This window comes from Daucus carota, chromosome 2, assembly GCF_001625215.2.
Source record: "Daucus carota subsp. sativus chromosome 2, DH1 v3.0, whole genome shotgun sequence".
Classification (NCBI taxonomy): Eukaryota; Viridiplantae; Streptophyta; class Magnoliopsida; order Apiales; family Apiaceae; genus Daucus; species Daucus carota.
In genome coordinates this window covers 29,566,762-29,592,436 of record NC_030382.2, presented here as the reverse complement: position 1 = coordinate 29,592,436, position 25,675 = coordinate 29,566,762, and the positions used below count along the sequence as shown (strand labels likewise).

Sequence of the window (25,675 nt, the reverse complement as noted above, 5' to 3'; positions counted from 1 at the left end):
TATACTTTTTTTGGTTGAAATAAACTATGTTTTATCAGAAATTCTATTATCGATATTCAATATGAATGGAAATTTACTATCCTGTTAAAAAAAAGCATATAACTTATACTAATTTCTGATTTTAAATCAATTTATTTCAATTTTAAATCATTTTTTAACTTATCACAATTCACACGTGGATACATTTTTTTTCCTTATGCCTAAAAATATAACACATAACACTATAGCAGGTTGAAGTCCCTTGCTTCGAGTATAGAGCATAGACAAATAGGCTTCGTCACTCTTTCCGGAATCGGACAAAAAATGCAGAGACTTCGAATTCTGGGGGCGTATATACAAACACATACCGCTTTTCGCTTCAAATATCCATATATACAGACACAGCATATACATACAAACACATACACAATAACAGTTCCGCATCCATTGCTTTCGGGCAGCAGGTCCAATGGCTCCTCCAATGAAAATCGTGTTTGGATTGCTTACTCTTGTAACTCTCGGCATGATCTTAGGTAACTCTTTCTTCTATCTCACTCTACATTTAATCGAGTTTCAAACGATTTTTCAGATTCCACAACTTCGGAAGGCTTTGTCGAAAGTTCAATCATAATCTTTCGACTCTGCAACGATTTTGTATTGTATATCACTAAAATCAACTAGAATCCAATCAAATTCATAATTTTTTAGTCCATCTAAATTTGAATTGAATACAATTATTGTATAATCGCATTAAATTCATAATTATTATGTAGTATCGATCCTCATTTGTTTTACTAGTGTCGACTACAATGACGACCAAAAAATTCCTCCTGCTTGGTATACATAAGAATATAAATTTGGTAATATCTTTTGCCTTGCATGCAGGAGCTGCGGTTCAACTAGCATTCATTCGAAAGCTCGAAGATTCTACAGGTTGATATCTTAAGACCTGTTAGTTTACTGTTTTGGCCTGTTGTTTTTGGTGCATCGTTAATTTTATAATATGCCTAGATGCTGAATTTTATTATATAAATTTGTCTGATATTATTTTTGTATAAGCAGACAGCAGGTCAGCTTGTAAGAGCAACTTCCATCGGCTAAATATTCATGCTTCAAACTTAAATTTTTAAGGAACGAGTGTAAAAATAGTTCTCCAACAATGTCCTGGTGTTTCCTTCAATCACTAGGACACTCTTCATTCCTTATTTTAAGGAATTTCTCTCTTCGTCTACGGTTCTCCTTACTAATATTTTATGATAACATATTTCAAATATTCTCTTTCTCGCTCTATTGTATGTTGTACTTTTAGTGATGGAAAGTACTTTTAATAAGAAAATATTAAATAAGGAATGAGTGTAAGGAACATTGTTGGAGAAGACACTACCAATCTATGTCCTAAATTACTTGGATCTATGTGTTTTATATTTTATTTAGGTGATGAACTAGGATAATGTTGCAGATGATTTAAGATAATGAAACAGCAGGTTGTACAACATACTGAAGAAGATTATAATGAATATAGAGCCACAAAATGCTCTTCAGTTAGGCCCTATGTTCTCGCTTGCTGTAGAGGATCTTAATTTTCATATCATTTAATATTTAAATCTTGTTCATCTGTTGCAAGCGAATGTGATTTTTGTTGTTCCAGGGTCCGAATTTCCTTCACTCAGGAGAAAGCATGTACATGGATATTTAGGCAATCTCAAACTGGCAGGTTGTTTGCATCTCGTATTGTAGCTACAGTTAACCTTCTAAATTTATTTCAGTTTATTTCTGATTTCACATTTTTATTGATTATGTGCCTCATAATATCACATTTACACCTATGTTGGCGTCTACATAGTAGTTCTGTAGTTCTTTTTTCTTGCTATCATATATCTTTTATTATAGACCCTGTTATATTGTGAAGAAAGCATGTTTCTCCAACTGTATTTTGTCCATGTACGGCTTATCAGGAAATCTATGACTTTAATTCCCATATGAGGGAGTATGGCTGTTCAATTCAGTCTAGTTAAGTTTTTTTACTTTATCTTTTGCCTTCTTTTCCAGGAGTTTCTCCCTGGTTGAATGACAAAGATGCAATAACTTTACGTGTTGGATATGTATGTTCTCAGCCTTAGTTCTTATGGATGAAGTTGAATGTTGATTTGTTATTACTGCATAATTCTTCACTGTGCAAGAATCAGGCATCTGTTTTGATGTAACAATCATGAAATACCTGCTTACTCATCGTTGAATTCACCAGTTTATCTACTTCAACAAATAACCTCTTCTCATGCTCTCCTGTGTCGTGTTATCACATCATTTATTAAATCCCAGTATCTCACTTACATAAGCATCTGTATTCTGATGTATTTAGTCTTACAGTCATCAAAGGTCTTACCTAAACTCTAGTTACTCTAACTGAGGTCAGTATTATCTTTTATCATTTTCACTACTGCTGGGAAGAAATTGAGTATATCTAGCCCCAATCCATATCTATATTAAAGTATAGAAGGATAAAATTAGTCCATGACTATAGCATGTACCGTTAAAGCCGTGTTCAGTTCTAGAAGAATACATTTTTATGAAAAAGATTTGTTCACCGATTGCTTTAGATCAACTTGCTTTAGATATTAAGCTTTATAGCAGTGTTTGTAAGCCTCATCTAAAATTTGTGCTTAAAAACAAGCTTAAACAATCACTAGTTTGTCTGATACCCAACTTAATATGCTCTAGTAGTGAATTACAATGGCTTCACATCATCTAAGATGGGTGTGATATCGGGATTCCAACACCTGATTGATACTGTAATTATTAGACATTAGAGTATTGTCAAAGATCAAATCCTATACTTTAATGGCTATTCACTTTGTAACTGCTATCTATATTCAAGCATCTGTGCATGCTTTAACTTATATATAAAATTTGTTTTATCAAGCACTCTTTGGAGCTTGGCTTCCTGAGCTAGCTATGTCACTTATATTTTCTACTTTCGAGAGTCTTGTGTTTACTAGTCTTCTTCATGTTGGATTAACATTGACTCTAAGAAGAGGGATTTTCAATTAATAAAGGCATTGCTCATTTATTTGACAACTGGACCTAAGAAGATCTAATCTATCAGAAAAGAGGTTGGAATCAACACATATCGAGCTTGATACAAATATAAAACTTCCTACCCTAAAGGGAGATCTAGATGTGATAGATTAATTGACAAACTGCAGCCCTCAACTGAATCTGTATACTTAATTTATACCGGCAGCAGCAGTACATGTCGTTGAGCCTTTGTCTTAGTATCAAATCATGGATATCAAGTGATTTTGAGTTTAAATTAAAAATATATGTGTTTGTGCAGTCAACTAAAAAGTTACTTGCAAGTTAAAAAAAGAGCTCAAAGTCAGAATTTGGTCGAGGTTACCCTTTTGTGCAGCTTATTTTTATGTTTGTAATCTTATTCGATAAAAGCCAATATCATCATTCGCATGTACAACTTATTAAGGTTTATGACTTTCTTAATAACTCATCAGTTACCTTTAACATTAAAATTACCTATGGAAGGTGACTTGTGAGTTATTTTGTTGTTACTTTTCGACTTACTACACAAATACACCATTTCTAACAAAGTCAAAAATCACTCTAAGCTCGTATCTATAAGCACTGCCAAACACCCTAAGTAACTTCAAGTAACAAGCAATATCTTTAGCTTTTAGCCAAACAGGCTCATCATCTATTCTTAATTCAGTTGTCTTTGTTAAATATGAAGACAATTTACTATCATTTATTATATTTTTCATGCAGGTCAAACCAGAAATAATAAGCTGGTCACCTCGCATTATCGTGTTTCATGATTTTTTAAGTAGGGAGGTATGGAAGCATCATCTGGTTATCATAATTTCTTTCCTGCATATCTTAATAATTTTATTTCACTGAATAAGTGGTTGCCCGTAACATATGATATGTATTTTCGTGTTTTAATGCTGTCTCGTACTCAGTGATAAATAGGATCATAAAACTTTGCTGTTCAAATATTTGTTTTTAGTGGAGAAATCTGTGACCAATCTTGGTGCTCAACTTAGGTGCATAGTATGCCTCATTTAATGGTTTGTATATCATAATTTCCTAACTCCATTGCTCCAGAATATTTGAGCTTGGGGGGGGGGGGGGGGGGGATATTTTGTAAAGCATACACTCAGTGAAGGTAGATTTTGGAAAACATGCACCTCTCTCATGAAGTCGTTTACAAGCAGTGAAAGTAAGTGGCATTAAGTTGCATATTTGTTTTGTGGAAAAATTATGAGATTCACGAGATAATTATGAATTTATATTTAAGACATAGAGATAGATAAAGGACATCTGTCATTCAGATTTAGAGTTGATCTGGAGTAAATTTCTGCACCATAAGGTGTTTGGAAAAACACGAGATTCAACTTCTAATGCAAAGCACACACATAACAATATATTTGACGCGGATAAACCCACGTCCCAACTTGTATTATTAATCAAAACCATTATCAATAATACAATCCAACAAACTAGGATACTCAAGCCTAACAATACTCAAGCATCCGCCCGCAAGCGATACCTAAGTCTACATCTTGAGCACACCTATCAAACACAATATGACTATGTACATATAGCCATCTCAAAATTAGCCAAATCAGAATCTAACTCTAACTCTAAAATACCTAACTGCAATTGGAATCCAATTCTGAAATCTTCAACTCAAATCAGAATCCAATTCCAACTAGGTTAATACCCAACAATACTCTTCTAACTTTGTGACCAAAACATACCTTTTATAATAATTGTCTAAACATACAATTATTATCCTTGTATATTTTGGATCATCAAAGTCCATGCCACCATTGTAATGGGCTGATACCTAACAATCCTCCCCTTCAGCCCAATACAAGTCATAATCGAATCAACAGTCACCAAGACACGAACGTCCATCCGTCAATGCCTCCCCTCGAACAAGAATCTTCCCTTCTCGTTCTTCCAAACTTTGAGTATCACCAAATTTCATTTTAATGAACTCCCAACCACTGTCATTCACCATAACGGTATATCCATCTACAAAATCACGTGCATCAACCACGAGTGCCCTTCCATCCATCTAATGAGTCACCCGATCCTTACTTTCACAATCTTCCGGCCTCTAGAAGAACGATCCAATCTTCTCCCATCTTGAGTCCATCATGATTGATCCACGGTGCAAGTCAATCGTCATACCGCACGTAACTTTGTCTCTTCCTGCTAACAAACATTCATCATACTCTGCATTCTTGATTGAATCCCGAATTTGTCCTCAACCCCATCAATCACGATCCTAACCTCGCTCTGTTACCACTTGTTAGGAAAAACACGAGATTCAATTTCTAATGCAAAGCACACACATAACAATATATTTGACGCGGATAAACCCACGTCCCAACTTGTATTATTAATCAAAACCATTATCAATAATACAATCCAACAAACTAGGATACTCAAGCCTAACAATTCTCAAGCATCCGCCCGCAAGCGATACCTAAGTCTACATCTTGAGCACACCTATCAAACACAATATGACTATGTACATATAGCCATCTCAAAATTAGCCAAATCAGAATCTAACTCTAACTCTAAAATACCTAACTGCAATTGGAATCCAATTCTGAATTCTTCAACTCAAATCAGAATCCAATTCCAACTAGGTTTATACCCAACAATACTCTTCTAACTTTGTGACCAAAACATACCTTTTATAATAATTGTCTAAACATACAATTATTATCCTTATATATTTTGGATCATCAAAGTCCATGCCACCATTGTAATGGGCTGATACCTAACAAAAGGATTTCAAAAACTCTACTTCTTCCGAATAGCCAGAAAAAGGATGCAAAAGTAATTAAGTTTTGTAGATACTGCTAAATATCTTACTGGCATGGAAATAGTGGTAGATCATTGTTATGCTGAACCACATAAAAAAATTACCTTTCAATAGGTTGTATGCCAATTTACATGTCTTATAGTAGGTAGTTTATGTGTGTGAAAATGCTTAAATTTTTATTAAATCATAGCGTGTTCTTGAAGCTTAGACCAAGCGTGCTCTTAGCTATTGTCAGTGTTTGTTTTTATGATAACGGGGGGTTTCCATGGTTGGTCTGTAAATATCCTTGGATATGGTTCGTACCTTCAATAGAAATGAGGCTTGTCCGAAAGTGAAGTCTTTTGTGGTATAAGAGACCGTTTGGAGACTATAATTAACTAAAATCTATGTATTGCTCAAGTACTAGGTAAATATTTATTTTGTTATGTTTATACTTGGATTCTATCGCCATTGCTTGAAGGTTAGCCAAGATCATGCTAGTACCATTTGGTCACTGATAACCACAGTAATTTGAAATGTTTTTTTTTCAAATGTTATGCCTGGACTTAGGATTCTAGGTTATTAATCCAGAGACTAGAAGGTTGACCTTCAGAGAAGAAGATATTGGAAAATCTGAGACATAATATCAGAAGATAATAGCCTTGCAGTCTTGCTCTATCAGTAAATTTTCATGAATTTAAGTACTCAGCAATATTGTACAGTGTTCCTATTATCATGAGTTTACACTGATATGCAAAAATATATCTAGCTCACGAAATCAAATACTCTATGTCAGCTGCCTTTCGTAAAAAATTTTATGCCTAAAAAATATATGACTACTGTTTCCTATCTCAGTGTAGTTCAGCTGATCATTTAAATATTAAACAGGGTAAATTTTAGTTGCATATGACACTGCCGTGTTCTGAAAAGTAACTCCATTTGCTTTACAGGAATGTGATTACCTTAGAGCACTTGCAAAGCCCCAACTTCGAGTTTCAACTGTTTTAGATGCCAAAACAGGAAAGGTAAATTCGATATCACTACAGCTAGTTAATGGAATGTTATTCTGCATCAATTTTATCAGTAGAATTCATCAGTTTTATTAAGAAAAATTAATTTTAAGGGCTTGTTGGTGCTATATATATTGTGTGAAGTATTTATAGAACCCTTTGGCCATTCCTGGGTTCGAGAACGTTCGATATATTAGCCTTTATACAGCTATTCGTAGTAGTAATTCAAAATCTTTTAAGATATAAATTTTGTGTATTTGCTGTTTTCATCACTATAAGGCTCTGGTCATGATTGTGCCCATATGTGGTTTTATGACTCATTGATTGTTAGTTTGCAAAAATACAGCTCTGTGGCTGTTGTTTAGAAATGTTTGACAAGAATAAGATCCAGATAGTTTTCTAAGGGCAACTCTTTTTGCAACTTGACCAGACGCTTTGTAATCATATAATATGAGTTTTCAATCAGATTTTATAACTTGAACCATTGAAATTCAGGTGCAGGTAAATAGTATTGCACAAACTTTGGTGCAAGATTATCTGCATGGCAGGATTTTGAATCGAAATTATTTTTTTCTAAAATTGCAACCATTCCTGGGTTTGCGAAAGCTCGATATATTATCCTTTACAATTCTATTCCTATTAACTTTAAATTCTTTGAGGTATAAAAAATATATATATTTTTGCTGCTTTCATCACAAGGCTCTGGTCATGACTGTGCCCATATGTGGTTTTATGATTAAGTGATTGTTGGTTTGCAAAGATATTGCTCTGTGGCCATTATTTAGAAATGCATGAAAAGGATAGGATTCAGATAGTTTCCTAAGGGCAACTGCAATGCAACACGACGAGGACGGTCTGGAATCATTCTGTGTCATTTGAATTTTGACCAGATTCTGTAACTTGCACCATTCAGGTGCAAGTGAATAGTGTTGCACAAATTTCAATTAGATTATTTACGTAGCAGAATGTTCAGTCCAAATTAATTAATTATTTTTACAAAATCACAGTAGTGTCCTTGTGCTGACAAGCCTGACATCAATCAGATCAAATTTGATACGTAGATATCCCATGAATTTTTATATCTTTTATAACCAATAATTGCTTTAAGTTAGTAGGATCAATGACTTATTACTAGTTAAACCAGGTAAGATGATACTATGTGAGTGTGTACTTGTATTATTTTTATTTGTATTAAGCTGTTATGTATATTTTAAGATATAAGTATATATGTATAATATGCTATCGAATATTAATCTGAAGAGCTAAATGACTAAATCAGATTTTAAAGTACTGGTGTATATAAGGGGCTCTAGCATATCTCCATTATATTTTTTTTGAGTTTCACTATACATATAAGTTTCTACATGCTACCGTAGATGGTCCACAGTTAACTCTTGAAGTGCAAACAAGGACCAAGACACTGCTAGTTATGAAAGTAGCACTATACACATAAGTTTCTTAGTCTTATTGTATATATTATAAAAGTATAAAACATTGCTCAATATCCAAATCAGGCACTTCTGCAAATTCTGAATTGTCGCAACGTTTTGTTTGATCTAAATGGATAGGGAATCAAGAGTGATGTGAGGACAAGCTCTGGTATGTTTTTGAACTCTAAGGAGAGGAAGTATCCGATGATACAGGTAGTGCTTACAAGTGTTCCTCTAATATATTGTTACTGTTTACACAAGGCTGATAGCTTATTGCTGACACCCTTCCTTCCCCCACCCACCACCCAATTTATTTTTTACACAGTTCTTTCAATCTAGATCTGGAAGTAAATAATTCTGCTTATTATTGTCATCATTAGCAATCTTAAGACTTTATCTCTTGCTATTTTTCTTTTTGCATTGTGTAGGCGATCGAAAAACGAATTTCTGTATTCTCTCAAATACCAGTTGACAATGGAGAGCCCATTCAAGTGTTACGGTGGGTACCTGAACGGTTTGTTTGTCAAATGTTTCTTATAGACAAATGAAATGCTTTTCACTATTACAATACTAACATCTGCAGAAGAACAGGTATGAAAAAAATCAGTTCTACAAGACCCATTACGACTACTCCGATACGGTTAGTTCTTTGACACCTCATGACTATTGTATGTACTACCTTAGGTCATTGATGTCTTAAGGTATATTAGTTTATCCATGTTCATGTAACTCTTTCTTGATCCATGTACTTTGACATACAGTTTAAGTTAAAGCGCGGAGGTCAAAGAATTGCAACAATGCTTATGTATTTAACTGATAATGTTGAAGGGGGAGAGACATTCTTTCCAATGGTAAGCACAACCTTTTTCTTTCTAGATGAAGTTATGATTGATGTTTTATTTCTGGTAGGCAAATGCTAATAAAATGCTCTCTGACTTTGTATATATTAAATCTCATGACGAGATGTGGACATGTGTAGGGTTTGACATTGATATGTTATCTCTCGCATCTAAACTGAATGCCTAACATGACTGATGCCATATTTCAGTGTGTGTGTGACATAGGACATCTTTAGAGAGCGAAGTCTACTCATAACATGGCACGGAACATACCACATTTTTGGTGAGGCAAGTCTTTTATCTGTCTGGCGGGGGGTGGGGTGGGGAAGGGGGTTTGACGTTTTTGGAGAGCAAACTCACACACAGATATGTGTGTGTGTGTGTGTGTGTGTGTGTACATACATAGATATATACATATATATATATGTATATGTATACATACATATATACGTTCATGATTATAAAAGAATATTCTGTCTTGAAAATAATTCAAAATTGGTTGAACTGTTTTTGAATTTCTGTTGACTAGGTTAGCTGCTTGTTTTGTAAAATTAGTAGATAATCTAGTTGGAAAACATTAGGATTGCAGCTGCTAAGTTTTAGGCACTTCAGTTATCTTTTGTGTATAAAATCACTAGTTTGTTCTCTGGAATAAAACACAGCCTTTATTAAATTTAATTTCTTCTGTATTTTCTTCTGTTTTATGCTCAAAAGACCTACAGCTAGATTATCTAGACACACATAAACATTACTGTCTTTGCTAGCAGCTATAGATTCTCTTTGATCTCGTGATATGTTATTCCATAATGGTATCCAAAGACCTATGGTAATGCTTTCTTAGATTACTTACAGTATGCACTAATTGTTTTGGATAGTAATATATTTGAAGGGAATAATAAGCTTTCCATTTTTCATTTGTAAACACCTTACTTGAGGAGTTTTTAAATTGAAGAAATATAGAAACTTGCTCTTGTCCAAATTAAACTTTGATGTAACAGCAATTTCAACTCATGATGTAGAAGAAAGTCCAGATTCTAGGGGCTCACAAGTCTATTAGACTACTATTGTCAAATCTGCATATGCCGATGCCCTCTAGAGACGTTGTGTTCCTATTATATAATAGTCGTCGATATATTTTGTTGTGTGCAAAAAGTATATTTAAACTTTATATTTACACAATATACATGTGATGGCAGGCTGGTTCCGGGGAGTGCAGCTGTGGAGGGAAAATGGTTAAAGGAATGTGTGTTAAACCTAATAAAGGAGATGCGGTGCTTTTCTGGAGCATGGTATTTTTTCCTCAAACTACTCAATCACTCAACACATTCTTTTGATTTATCAAACTGTTATTGAGTACAAATTTGTCTTTGACTAGTTAGATTATATTATTGCTGACATTCTGTTTGCAGTATTTACTGTAATTAATCATCAGAAAGGCTATAGACTATGAAGTTTCCTTCTTTTCTGCTACAGGTTTCTGAAAGTTCCCTTTATTCATAGAAAGCATTATACAATAGAACAATAAAGTAATACATGTATTTAGACCACTGTTATTACCTATCTATATCATACACTTAATTTGCCTACTCCCGCAGAACATGTTAAGGAACTGCCATTATACTTTTTAATAGAAGAGATGCTTGAAAGCAACCGCGTTTATGTCATTAAATAATGCTATATGGCTCAGTAAAATTATATATGAACGAACTAGGTTGATATAATGTCCCATGTATGCATATCAGCGTATCCGTTGAGAGACACTTTATATACCTCTAACATCATTGTTCAAAAGACAAATACATGAAAAACATTCTCTCTTTTTTTTGAAGGAATCATTTTACTTGCGTGTGGCCTGCACTGAAATTGGCTCTTGTCCTGTTTCTTTCAGGGGCTAGATGGTCAGTCGGATCCAAATACCATACATGGTGGCTGTGAGGTACTGGCAGGTGAGAAGTGGTCAGCTACAAAATGGATGAGGCAGCGAACTTTTTCCTAGTTTTACAAAGCTCTTGCTGTAACTGTATATTGTCTTGGCTTAATATACATAGATGTAGAAAAGCAATCGATTTTGATAAACGAGACGAGTGAAGGATTTTAAAAGAACAGAGTTACAGTTTTTACCAGCACAATAGAGGTTTATCTATGTTAGTTGTACGAGCAAATCTTGAAATAGATAGGAAAAAAAGGGGAAGAGAGAAACTGGTGATAAAGCCAGATATAAAAAGAAGCTACTGCTATAAACTAAGAACTTATTGGTAGATATTAGGCTTATTTTCTGGGCACTACAAACTTATGTGCACTTGAGCGTACATAGGATTTGAGAAAAAGAAAAAGAGCTGGTCTGGTTTGTAATGTTGAGTTGACGAGCAACCCCATCCTAAACCGAATCTAACAGTGTTATTATAGTATAATTTACGCTGTAAAATCATAATTCCTATTGCAATACTAAAAGAAACACTAAAATAGTGTAAAATGATATCAAATTTGATGTCAAAATTATATTTGATATAATTTTTATCCCAAATTTGATGTTTTTCATTATTTTCATTATGTTTGTCAACAAACAAATTTCATCGATGATAGATTCTCTTTAATATAAATCAGTGAACTGAAGAGGCAACAAACATCTTTAAGGGGTAAAAAAATTAAAATATTGAAGTTTTTTGACAAATACTAAGCTTAGAAATTTTTTGTAAAAAATTTGCAAAAATACAATGAAAATGCCATTTTCATAAACAAATCACAAAAATACGGAAGATGTTACATGTGCAATCATATATGCAATAATAATTTTGAAAAAATTTGTTAAAAATTGCATGCATAATAAGTTGTAAGTACGTGGCTGTAAATGTCGGAAAAGAATGAGTGTCCTGCGGACAAGTCTAATAACAAGCAAATGCAATTTTAGTGTAGTTGAAAATTTAAGAAAATTCTGTGTCATCGGAGAAAGAAGCTAGCTTCCATTATATCTAACATCGCCTCCGCCTTCTCTTCTCTTCCCCAACACACCATTCTATTTTCCTTACCCTCCACCATCAAGGTACAATATGTATCATATACTTCTCCCTCTTATTTGTTTTGAATCCCGTTGCGTAAGATAATATATTTTTGACATTTGATTGCATTTAGCTAGACACTATATTCGCAATTATTTTCAGAAGATAGTAGAATTGTAAAAAAATTATAAAAGATAATTCACGTTTATTTTTCAGAATATATAAAGAATATATTGCGAATAACTAAACTTATTTACATTTATTTTTATCACAAACCACATTCAACAATCTACTTTTCTAAAACTTGTATAGTTTGTATATATATGCATAACTTTGTTTATATTATTTCAAATTTAGTCTAATATATTAATGAGAGAATTTTAAGGAACTTTATTTTACAGAGTTAAATATATTTTAGAGGCGGATAAATATTACATTTAGGGGGCCAAATTTTTATATTTAAATAAATATATAGATAAAATATAAATTTACTAAATATTATATAATACATCAAAAAATGACAATCATGATTCATGGGGCATGCTCCCTATATAACTTCATCCCATATTTCAATACAACATTAAATAAAAAGGAGGGAATAACTCAGAGACTTCTTCGAACTACATGTCTACAATAAACCACCACTAAAGAGTGTACAAAAAGAAACTCTTAAAACAGGTACACCAATATACAAAACCTAAAGAACCAAATACAGTACCAAACAGAACATTCTGAGCATGTCACTCTTTAACCAGATTTTCTACTTCAAGTAGCCTTATCAAAATCACGAGCGTGGATCGCTTTTGTATAAACACGGTGCCGCCTCTCTCTTCCATATATCACCCAGAAGACTAAAGACAGCATTACAGCAGTAGATACCATAACCAGACCAGAATAAACCCATTTACTGTACCTTCGGAGACCAGGACAGTGTTCCCTATGTATGACTATCAACGTTTCACGGACAAAGGTGCAATCTTGTAGTTCGACTAAGAATGGACTGTAATGATACAGTCCGTAGCTTACATTTACGCCAGCAGCCATCTGCTCATAGAAATTTGGAGTCAAGCGTCCAGTTGTGACACAAATTCCGTCAGATGACACTTGACAAACATATTTCTTCCAAACCTACATTGTATAAATCAGAGAATTAATTATTGACTTGACCATTAATACCTTGAACAGAGGAAAAAAATGCCCAAGAATTATCAAATTGTCATGTGTACCTCTGTTGCATTGCCCAAGTCCACTTCAGCAGAACCGCAAGTTCGATTCGTAAAGTCAGACTGGTATGGATTGCAAAGGATTGGCAGCAATGGGCCAGATTGGTTGAAGTACAAAGGCTTAAAACCGGGGGGAACATTCACGTTTGAAACGTTGCTGATGACCTGGTTAACCACATTGACAAGTTGGGATGTGACCTCCTTACTTTTTGTCATGGTCTCTTGTGCAGTGATGTTGTCTACACATGGCAGTATATCATCTAATGCTGTATGAGCAGTTGGGTTCTTAACCCACTGATTCATTGCAACACAGCTGTCTGCAGTCACACTATATGTGGAAGAATCAAACATTAGACAACAATCAATAAAAATTAAGATACCTTCAGTATGGCAGATCCATAAAGCTCGGCCGATGACAAACTAAATTGTAAACACACATATCCCTTGTTCCCTGACAGAGTTCTATTTTAATTTTTAGGACAAACAAAATTGAAGACTTACCCTTCAGGTCAAGTATATCCGGCAAATATTAGAATACTAAGGACCACAAGTCCATGAGTACTACCTATTAAGGTGGTTATATGTGGGGAAGGTGAATATATTTCATATATTAGACCATCTCCAACCTGTAACACTAAAATAAAGTAAATGTTACACTATTATAGTGTAAAAGTTGCACTATTTGCAAAACCAACTCCAACCCTTTTACATTGTATAGTGCACAGAAAAGAATCTTTTGTCCATAACAAAATATATATTCCTCTAACTTTTTGAAAGTACTTAATTTGTTGGGGTATAATAAAAATAAATGGGACATAAAGGGAATAAATTTTGTTTGTTAACAAAGATAAGGGTGTAATTGGAATGTTGAAAAACTCGATAATAGTGTAAAAATTACACCAAATGAATATTTAACACCAAATTTGGTCACACAATTCATTTGTGTAAATTCAACACTATTATAGAGCTAGGTTGCAGTTAGTTTTAGACTAACTTTCACTTTCATAGAGTTACAGTGTTGAATTGGAGATGCTCTCAAAAATAAAAGCTAAAGCAGATTATCAGCAAAAATCCAAAATGATTATATTTTTCATCATCAACAAGTGTAGGATTATAAGTTGGCCAAAGAAAAAGGTGTAGGATTATATTTATATGCTTGCAGCATTATAAATACAAAAAGGCACAAGTAGAGTAAACAGATAAGAGTTCAAGGCAGATGGAGCCAAGGTCCCCTATTTAAACCATTCAGTTCAGAGATCATATGTTTTAAATAAACAAGACGTATAAATCCTTGTTTGCTAGGGGGCTAACTGTAGCCATGGGAACAGATTCAGGAAAACATATGTATTCTATAAATAGAAGTTAATTTAAAATACATGAGAAGAACCTACTTGTGGAGGAGCAGAAACACGCCACACAAAATGAATGTTCCGGTCACAAGGATCCATCCGACTATAACCAAGCTGCAACAGATATTTATGAAAGCATTTCTCAGATACATACCAAAAAGACAGGTAATTCAATACATATTTAAGTTTGAAATTGTCTTACTCACATATACACAAGGGTCTTTTTGCCGAATAGTGAAAGCACTGATCAGAATTGTGAGGTAAAAAAATTATGTACTGGTACAAATGTTTCTAATATATAAATTACAGGTAAAAATTAGGGAACTAAGGGTACTTACCAAATCCGACAAAAGTCAAGAGAAGCATCACAGCAGATATTATAATAAGAGCCAATCTCCTAAAATATGAAGACATGTCAGCTTTATTGAGAGTTTGATAAAAGGTAATGAAAAAGTTTTAAGAACATCAATTATTACACTGAGTCCACGATATCATGTATATCCTCTGAGTTATCCACTGCTTTTTCTGTAAGAGCGGTAGCAGAAGAGTTGATCTTTTCTTGAATTTGGTCAATGTCAGTTTGGACATTAGTAGACAGATAAACTTGATCCACTTCAATTTTCTTAGCAGCACCAAGATATTCTGATACATCTCTGAGTTTCTCCCCGGTGCTATTAGCAGTATCCACAACATACGATAATGCTTTTGATGTGCTATTATGAAACTTTTCCTGACCAGTGTACAATATAACACATCCAACACTGAAATCATAAGACCGTGTATTAGCATCAGCAAGAGATTCTGTGAGAGCCGATATAGCTAAGAGGAGAGAGTTCTATAAAGACATACATGGCAACAGTGGTGAAGAGAATGAGTAATATAAGTGAGAGAGCATAAGCCACACGTGAATAGCCATAAGGTTCCCTTCGACAACAACAATAGCATAGACAAATGAGAGACAGGCACAGCCCAAATAGCACAAACCAGAGAGCTGCAATAACCCAGAGAGGAACAGCAGTGAAACCAACAGACTGCATCCACAGAATATGACAGGTTAGGAACAATGAAAAAGATATGCCATATACATTAAATAAAAATTCAAAACAGATTATACAACATAAATAAGATATTATGTTTGTTATTAAGAAAAAGAGAAGTCAAACACAAGTGTCATTACCAATAAATACCATGATTGAAGAGAGAAATATAGAACTTAAGGATTCCCAACCACTCATGCATTGTTTATGTGTGTGTGTGTGTGTGTGAGAGAGAGAGAGAGAGAGAGAGAGAATAATAACACGAGAAACTAAAGTAATTGACTAATAGATTCTATAATTTTTATTTGCAATAGTATGTTTGTTTGAGGATTAAATGTTTCATGAACATATCTAGCTAACTACTGATCAACTAATGTTATTCTTTTCAATATATTAGAGCTAATATGTCTGGAAACCTGTGACAGAAGCTCAAAAGTGTATTAATAATATACCTTCTTTTGACATGCTTATGTATTCTGAATTTATATATCAAGACGAGCATTCTGATCTAAAAAATTTATCACCTACTGTGTAGGATAACAGGCAAACCACAGACATCAATTAATAAAACAATCAGTCAGATTAAATGATGACATGTATATATTCCATCAGTCTCATGAACTCGCTGCAAGCTACTCAATAGTCAATACTGATGGCCAAGGATCTCTTGTATGGCCATCAGTTTTCAGCCATTGGATCAACGGATAATTCTGCTCTCCCCAACTAGCACAAGATTTTTGCTGGAAGCCATACATCCTTTCAGCCAAAATGTATGGCTAGCAAAAACTTTGAGCGGGGAGCGGGAGCAGAATTTTTAATTTAACGGCTCGAAAACTGATTGCTATATAAGCTGCCCATCATAACATGAACAAAAGAAAGCGTACTCTTAATGTTTTTCAGACAATATCAGTAAGGTAAAAGATACTAACATCATAACATGAACACAAAAAAACCTGCTCATATCTTTTTTCAGACAAGTTGTTATAAGCTAGGATGTGTGCTTAAAGGTCAGGAAAATGAAATAAAAAATATTATAGCAGAGTGTAGATGGCAGTGATCCACAAAAAGATGAGGAATTACACGTAAGAGGTTTGGACACATAACATAGACCAATTATGCACAGATAAAGAGAACTCTGAATTTCTAATGGGATTGCGGGATGTGAAACACTCAACATGTAGAAACAAAGAGAAATCTTAGAAATATTATATGAAATCATGATAAATACCTAATAAGCACTGCAACACAATTGCTTTGATGCTATTATTCATTTTATCAAAATGCAGAAAGTCCAGCTTGACAATGTTTTTCATTGAAAAGGTTCCCGTTTCTTGTAATTTATAATAATGCAACATTTGGACATCGGATACTGTATATATTTCCGGTCCCTAATATATCAGGCAGACCACAAATATCAATACTTACAAGAAAAAGTTTCAGATAGAAAAATACTATTACAAATTAGATTTCTGCGGACATTGCAACGAAAATGAACTCAATTAATGAAAAACGCCAAGTAAAATATAGCTCTCTTCCCCTATGAAGGTCTTTTTCTCAATGATGAGATAGCAGTCTGAAACTGATAATCATCAAGAAAAAGCGATAATCAAACAAATGTCAGAGATAAACAAGCCTGTTAACCGAGATCTTACATTGGTTTGCTTACGCATTACTTATTACTATTAATTAAACTGACACATATCAATACCTTTTTAGGCCCCCGACTTGGGGGGTATGACTGTAGTCAGAACGGCATTGCTGCCAATAAACTATACTAATGGTAAGATATATACATTATACAACCCAACTGACATACAAATTCTCTTTTTACTAGCTAATAGTGACACACAAATTCATCAAGCAAGTGGAAGTGGCTTGCATGTGATTATGTGAAGCAGATACAAACTCAAAGGTCACTAGGGAGATAATAAAGAACTATTCAAACTTACTAAATAAAAAATAAAAAACTCTCACATGTGACTGAAATTATTTGAATAGCTAAACAGAAGCACATGCCTCCCAAAAGTAACATGCTTTCAAGGGAACATTACTAAATTTGAGAATAAATTGAGAATATATACTTACAGCCCAGTAATGCTTCTCACTGATGTTCCATCCTCCTGTATATTTCTTGAAATCATCAAGAGGGTCTCTTCTGTATGTCCTCTTTGCAGCCAAAATCAGATAGGATGAGTTCACAGGGGTCTCACTATTTTCTCCATCTTCAAGCAGATTTCTTTTCACCCCTTTCTCTATCCCACCTGAAAAAAACACACAAATTTGAATACAGAACTCATCACATCTTCATAAACAAGCTACTAAATTTCAAGATTTTAACTAAACAGCTGAGATTCATACTAAAAACCAAAAGGGGTGAGTGAGATTAGTGTAGTAACCTGTAGAAAGTGTTGTTTGGGAGTCCTGAAAGTGAGAATCTCCACAAGAGAAAAAAGAAAAGAAGAGGAAAGCTATGAGTAAAGAAACAGAAAATGACTTGAATTTTCCCATCTCGAAAAGCAGAAACAAAGTACAATGCTTCAGTGGTTTTTCATTACAGAACACGGCAAACTCTTCTTACACCAGCAAACAGAGTGTTTTGTTTATGGGTTGAGATAAGCACGTACGATTATTAAGAGACCACACAGCGAAGTAAAGAAAAAGAGAAGAAAAGAGTAAATATATTGATTATAGAGTGAGATTTGAAATCAAGGGTATGGAAAAGAACAGATGGAGGGTGGTGTGGGGCCGCATGTTTTAGACACAAATTATAATGGGAGTGCTATACATACACTGATACACGCTAAAGCTGCACCTTTTACCTTTTTTATATTCGGTATCATTTAATTATTTATCTTGGAATCAAAAATCTTATATATATTAAAATAATTTTTTGAATTTTTTTTAACAAAATGAGAATTATAAAATTGTAATTTATTTAAGAAGGGTGTATTGGATTGGGATTTTAAAGCATTTTTTTGCATTCACGAAATCCGAAGGTATTCGATTGGGATTGTTTGAAATCCATTAAAATCTTGAGGTATTCAATTGGGATTTTAAATTATGCTACAAAATCCGGTGGTATTCAATTGAGATTTTAAATTATGCTTTAAAATCCGATGGTATTCAATTGGGATTGTTTAAAATCCATTAAAATCTGATAGTATTCAAATGTTTATGGATTTTTTTGCATTTCATAAAATGATGGATTTTGTGGTATTCTTCAGTGTATTTTAAGTTTTTTGAAATCCCATCAAAATTTTGAAGCATTGTGTTTAAATCCTATAAACTCTGCGACATTTTATCAAGAATCCACACAAAATCAAAATCACACACAATCCATTAAAATCCATAGACTAAAAACAATCTATTAAAATCTCAATCGAATACACCGTTTCAAAATATCTGCAGAGCCGTTGAACACTTGAACATAAAGAAACGGACGGAAGCCAACATTAAATATTGGTAGCTGGTAATCAAACTTGTTATAATGACGACACGTTGATTCGTGGCCGGGAGGTGTCATGTTCTTGTATATAGAAAACCCAAACTAGAATTTACTAAAAAAAAATAGTATTAATCGGATCGTTAACTTATTATTGACTCAGCTTTTAGAAATCTGTTTTTTGATTATTTTTCTTAAATCATGTTCCGGTCAGCTTGTGCTCACCTCAATTTATGTTAAAATATATTGATTATATGACTAAAATGTTATTTTTAAAAACTTTTTTTCAATGAAAATATTACTTCTTATGTTATATGGTTTTTATTTTGTTATGTCTCATTATTTCTATACATACCAAAAATAATAATTTTTGATAATATAAGAACAACTCCAATCATTAAAACTGATAACGCCAATCTCCGATCCCGGTCCTTCCTCCGCCGTGATTGGTGGTTCCGTGGTGCAGCTGCTGGATGGGAGCCTACAAAACAACGCCGGCGGGGGGGTTTTGCCCCAAAGCGCCTCCGGCGTGAGAGTAAGCGTAGGTTTCGGAAGGATAAAGACTGGAGAAAGTGCTATCAATGTGTGGTGGGTGAAGGTGTGTGGCTGGTGGTTGCTGGTGGCTGAAAGTGTTTGAGTGTATGCTGAGTGTAAGTGTGTGTGAGAATGAATGTAAAGAGAGAGTCACCCTTAAACTCTTGATCCTTGGTCTATTTATAGGCCAAGGATTAGGGTTTAAGGGTGTGTACCTGGATCCTGGTCCTACACGTGTAGGGGTTCGATCCCCTACACGTGTCCAGGTGTCAGCGTAGGAGTAGTATTTTGGAATGTTCCCTGGCTTGTCTCTATCGCCAGTAGTTGACCGTTATGTTTGTCTTCATAGTGTCAATCTGTGGCTTGTTCAGTAGTTGTCGGCTGGTACATGTGTATCCGGGTAGAGTGAATTAGGTGCCTACCCAGGTTGAGGCTCTTTTCGGGGTTGAGGATCGGAGATTGGCGTTATCATTGTGTGGTGGGTGAAGGTGTGTGGCTGGTGGTTGCTGGTGGCTGAAAGTGTTTGAGTGTATGCTGAGTGTAAGTGTGTGTGAGAATGAATGTAAAGAGAGAGTCACCCTTAAACTCTTGATCCTTGGTCTATTTATAGGCCAAGGATTAGGGTTTAAGGGTGTGTACCTGGATCCTGGTCCTACACGTGTAGGGGTTCGATCCCCTACACGTGTCCAGGTGTCAGCGTAGGAGTAGTATTTTGGAATGTTCCCTGGCTTGTCTCTATCGCCAGTAGTTGACCGTTATGTTTGTCTTCATAGTGTCAATCTGTGGCTCGTTCAGTAGTTGTCGGCTGGTACATGTGTATCCGGGTAGAGTGAATTAGGTGCCTACCCAGGTTGAGGCTCTTTTCGGGGTTGACGCCCTTGGTTGTGAGCCGACGGGGTACTCGGACAGTGAAGGTTGGCGGGTCCGGATCGACCTATCCGGATCTACCCTATCAAAAACCTTAACTAAAAAGTGAGTTGACATATCAAAAATAAACAATATAGTCGATGTCTTGAAAAAATTACACTCCAACCATCTATATCATTTGTATAGTTTTAGTCAACCTCAATTGGATGACTATATTTGTTGAACAATCTTCAACGGGGTTAGCTATAATCGTTGGTTAAATTGGACATATAAGACATTAGATAAAATTAAAATTGTTCAACCTATAAAACATTATGTGTCGATGGTATTAGCTATATTGATTGGCTATAAGTTATGTTATCAATATTTCATATTGTTATAAATAGAAAATATACCAGTTCAATATATATAAATGATGTGTAATGTTCCTACATATTTCTTACAGCCATGTAAAGGTTCGACAAAATATATTCATCCATAGGAAGTTGGTTAAAATTATACATGAGGGATGAAGATGGTTTGAAGTGTGATATTTTTAAGACATTGGTTATATATTTTTTTATTTTTGGTATGCCAGCTCACTTTTTGGTTAAAGTTTTTTCATGGTTGAAATTGACATAATTAAGCATACATGCAATTTAGACAAAAAATAATATACAACTTTTCTTTCTTGCCAGCCATCCATAGTTCTTCGGCTCATGATGACCTCCGGTCATTCTTTTGACGTAGTTGTGTGTCCGCTAGCCATCAGGGGCGGAGCCACAGCCAAGGCTGTGGTGGGCTCCAGCCCAGGGCAAAAAAAAAATAATCCCCAAATTTTTATATTACCCAGCCCAAATATTTTAAGGTCAGTCCAGGATAATTTGGCCCAGCCTATATAATTTTTTCTGTAAAACGCTCCGTTAGGATGAAAACTGAAAATGAAAGGTAAAATCGAGCCTTCAACTAGGTTTTCAAGGATAGGAAAAGAAGCAGCAACAAGGTCAATTCAAATTTCTTCTTACAATTTAGGTTTTATAGTTTATAATATATTCAAACTTTTTTCCTCTGTTTTCGTTGGGATATGCTCACTCTGGTTTTCATTATTTGACGCTTTAACTTTTGACACGTACTTTTAAATTTTTTGACCGGGTAGTTATGAATATTATTTTTTTAATTTTTTATGACTATGTTGTGAGATAAGTTTTTATTACTACGATAGTATACTAGCTTACGGAATCGAGTAATTTTTTTTTCCGAAAACTAGCCTAGGTGAAAAATAATTTCTGGCTCCGCCCTTGCTAGCCATGTGTAACAACCCCATTGTCGATCCATAACTGATATTAATGATGATTCTGCATAATAGTCTTTGTTCTTTGTTCTTCTTTTTTGATCAATAGAAAGACCTGTTAGATTCATGCTTCCATGGTTAGTAATATACCACTAGTTTTCCACGATAGTCTCCTGTTGCACTCTGTTAGGTCCAAAGTATCGTAGAAGGGGGGGTTGAATACGATACTCACTACAATTTAAAATTCTTTCGAATCTTGCGGATAAATAAATTGCAGTCCTGTAATGGGTTTCGTGTTCCGGATATTTATTGGGTCGGTTTCTGAGGATATGAAAATATTAAACCAACACACAATATTTTCCAAGGTATATCTGTATATTGATAAATACCTCGAAGGTGCTACAAATCCAAACCCGAAGGTTGGCTACAATGACCACTCCTCTAAATATTACAAGCCCTATCCACTACAAATATTTATGGTACAAAACTAGGCTAGGGTGTGTGTATATTTGAGAGAGTTTGTGCATAGCACTTGGCCATCCATCCCGAAGGATGATGTTAATTGTGAGAACCACAATCACATATTTATAGGCTTTCATAAACTAACCATGGTTAACGAGTTCGTCCAGGACGACTTCGTTTTATAAAAATAAAACTAACTCCCCAGTAAATGATTGAAGTGGCGCCAGTTATATATATACATATATATATATCACAAACTTGCGCTTGGATACACATATGTATATATATGTTTGAATGAGAAGGTCAAACATGGCGCCAGTCAAAACTTGCGCCCTATGGTACTCCACTGTGATGCCTTAGAAGATTTTTACTGAACTTGCGCCTTTGGACATGGTTGGAGAGTTGTGGCGCAAACTTTGACCAGAGTCAAAGGTTGCGCCTCAACTGAGCACACTGTACCACAGTTGTTGCCTTAGACAAATCTAGAAGTGAACTCAAGTCAAAGTTGGCGCTTTGACTTGAGGTCAAACCTTGCGCCACTTACTTGTACACAGCCATGACTTGGAGAAACTAAGTAGAAATGCTGTGAGTAGAACTTGGAGTCGCAAACTTTGACTGGTCAAAGTTTGCGCTCCAAGTGCACTTATATCCTCCTGTAATGAACTTGGTACTTAGACAATTTCTCATGTCTTTTCTTGTTATCACTCCTTTGACTGAGATTGACTTGAGTTTGCTTCATTCATATAATATATTATATTCATAATATTATATAAATATATGTATAAATAAAGATATATATATAAATGTATATAAATAATATTTATATAAACATATAGTAATATATATATATACATATATTTAAATATATTCTCATATATTTAAATATATATAATATACATAAAATTATATGTAAATATAAATATAAATATATATAGGGATATATATATAATTATCTATAGATATAAATATACACATATTTATGCACATAATATAATATATATATATACACTTAAATATATAAGTGTTTATGTGAAATATAAATACATATACTATATACATATATATTTATTTAAATATATATACATATAAATATACATATACATATGTTTAAAAACATATATACATATATATTATATATATTATATTTAATTAAATATACATATATACATATATGATTATATTTGTACATATACAAATATATAAGTGCACACATATATAAAATGTCACTTCCTGATATGGCTTTCTGTGGAAGCTTTGACATATGGCATTTGAGCAGTAAGCTTTGGCATAGCTGGCATTTGGCTTGACTTGGCTTTGGAACAAATGACTTGATATGACTGGATCAATTCTTCGATCGATAAATACTTTGCAAAGCTCCGTACGTGCTGACGCTTAGTGCACTGGTCTGGTTCACAAGCGACTAACACTGAAGTTAAACATTGTACCGTCTTTGTCAGCAAACATTGATCAGTCGGTTCCGGGTTAGTTTATGCTTCAGTTTGTTGATTATAAATAACCAACCAAGATATATAGAAATATCTTGCTTCAGGGGTTGCACTGAAATCTTTCGAGTACTTGGACAACATCTTCATTGTTTCCACAATCTTGAATACTTCAATCTTTATTCTTCACTGAGGCATGAACATATTAATGAACTTCTTCCAGTGAACTTATTCCTTCAAGACTGTAGATGGCTTCTTCAACCTTTGTCTTCGTATCTTCCGATTCCGGTGCAGGCGTAGTGTTATTTACTTGTCCTGTTCTATTGTTGAGTTATCATCCCTATGTAACAGATAGGGTTGTCTTTACATTTAGACTTACAATCTCCCCCTATTTGTTTGTTAATCATAACAAGCAAATCCTCTGGAGGATAACTCAACTAACACTAGAAAAAGTAAAGTCCTGGACTAGTAAATAATGCTACAAAGTTTCTGGATCATATAATACATTTCCAGATTTCATGAAATAGAAATAACAAATGTGCATATCACCTTTATTTCTCTGGTTCTTGCTTACCTGCCAGATAATCCTCATAGTCTGTCTTGAAGAGAATTCAAAACATTCCATTATGCAAAGAACAATCAGCAGCTTCATTAAATTCTTCAGTGGTAATGAATAAGTTCCTTTCTACCACTTACTGAAGAATAATTGTATCACCTTATACTTCTCCTCCCGTTACCTTGATCAGGTTCCCCTTAGTGATAAGTAGCTATCTTCCTTAGATGAAAGATCAATCCTCCTCCTTAGTTGAAAGATAAATCTCCCCTCAGCAGTACACCACTAAAGAGTAGTTTACTCCCCCTTAGTTGTAGACAGCAGAAGAAAGCTAACTTACTTTTTCTTCCCCCTTTCATATATTCTCCCCCTAAATATATTCTCCCCCTTAGTTGTGGAATCCTCCGAGGATATGTGGTATCAAATAGGTCAAGGAACGTGTACAATACTTCCTGTACCAAAAGATAATCTCCCCATAGAGAACTAAACAACGCTAAAGCTGGGGTCGAAGAAAGAGTTCAGAAGAAGGGTTTACTTTGATTGGGTTGGTCCCTATGCTGAAAGAATAGGTTCCAAACGGAAAAGTAAGGAATAAAAACTGACATTCCAGTAACAACATCCACTTTGTCTTTAGGTATAAATTTGGTAATTAGTGGGTGTCTCACTAAAATGTTCTGCAGGTGTATCACTCAACACTCAATTTTCTCTCGGTTTTTGGGTAAGGGTGTCACTCACGAGTTCTGTAAGTGTATCCCACCACACAAATACTGAGCTTCCAAAATGCTGAGTACCTGCAAGAAAATCACCTTAGCCACCCTTAAAGGGGGTCACCGGTGGTGCAATGGGAGTTCGTAATTCCCAGTCCCTGCAGACTCATCAGATAAATCCGAATCATGGTCCACAAGTTGCCAACCACTAAGTGGCTTATCCAATTAAGGATCCAGAGTTGTTTGCTCTGGGAGGTTAGACAAAGGCTTAATTATGGCAAAGGCCTACGTCCTCCTCAATGTCTGTGAAGACACATGATTCAAGTGAATCATCAACCATAAGTTCACACCGTGAAATGGAATGAACCATAGTTGCTTCCGTCAATTCTTTCAACAACTTGTGAGCTTTCAATACCAATTATTATTATATGTACCTCACAAGTGTTTCACTCTTCTCAAAATCCTATGTGTTTGCACTCACTCATGCTCACATATTTCTCATTCTGATATCTCACTGGTTCTTCTCAGAATCTCACCAAGTGTTTAACTCTCAGTGTTTGGCTCACAGTGTTTCTCTCAGCACTCAAAGTATGGTCTTCTGTACCTGCATGAGAAAATCACCATAGCCCCTTCAAGAGAGGTCACTGGCGGTGCAATGGGGTTTCGTAAATCCCCGATCCTCAACTGACTCATCAATAAATT

General features: G+C 34.6%; 2 protein-coding genes across 2 annotated transcripts; one reads left to right on the top strand and one right to left on the bottom strand.

Moving 5' to 3' along the window:
* Positions 1–244: 244 nt before the first annotated feature.
* Positions 245–11,211, top strand: LOC108203670 (prolyl 4-hydroxylase 1-like). Its single transcript, XM_064087099.1, has 12 exons — positions 245–512; positions 865–912; positions 1,628–1,693; positions 2,029–2,081; positions 3,757–3,822; positions 6,763–6,837; positions 8,391–8,465; positions 8,681–8,751; positions 8,844–8,892; positions 9,014–9,103; positions 10,288–10,380; positions 10,980–11,211. Exons 1-12 carry the CDS (start codon positions 449–451, stop codon positions 11,085–11,087), a joined length of 858 nt encoding a protein of 285 aa, XP_063943169.1. The 5' UTR covers positions 245–448; the 3' UTR covers positions 11,088–11,211.
* A 1,352-nt stretch (positions 11,212–12,563) lies between these two features.
* Positions 12,564–18,390, bottom strand: LOC108210129 (uncharacterized). The gene is made up of 9 exons (XM_017381399.2): positions 18,093–18,390; positions 17,782–17,957; positions 15,509–15,690; positions 15,136–15,420; positions 14,998–15,056; positions 14,866–14,902; positions 14,702–14,773; positions 13,314–13,638; positions 12,564–13,215 (listed from the first exon to the last, which is right to left on the bottom strand). The coding sequence occupies exons 1-9, from the start codon at positions 18,202–18,204 to the stop codon at positions 12,853–12,855; spliced, it is 1,611 nt and encodes a 536-aa protein (XP_017236888.1). The 5' UTR covers positions 18,205–18,390; the 3' UTR covers positions 12,564–12,852.
* Positions 18,391–25,675: the final 7,285 nt, after the last annotated feature.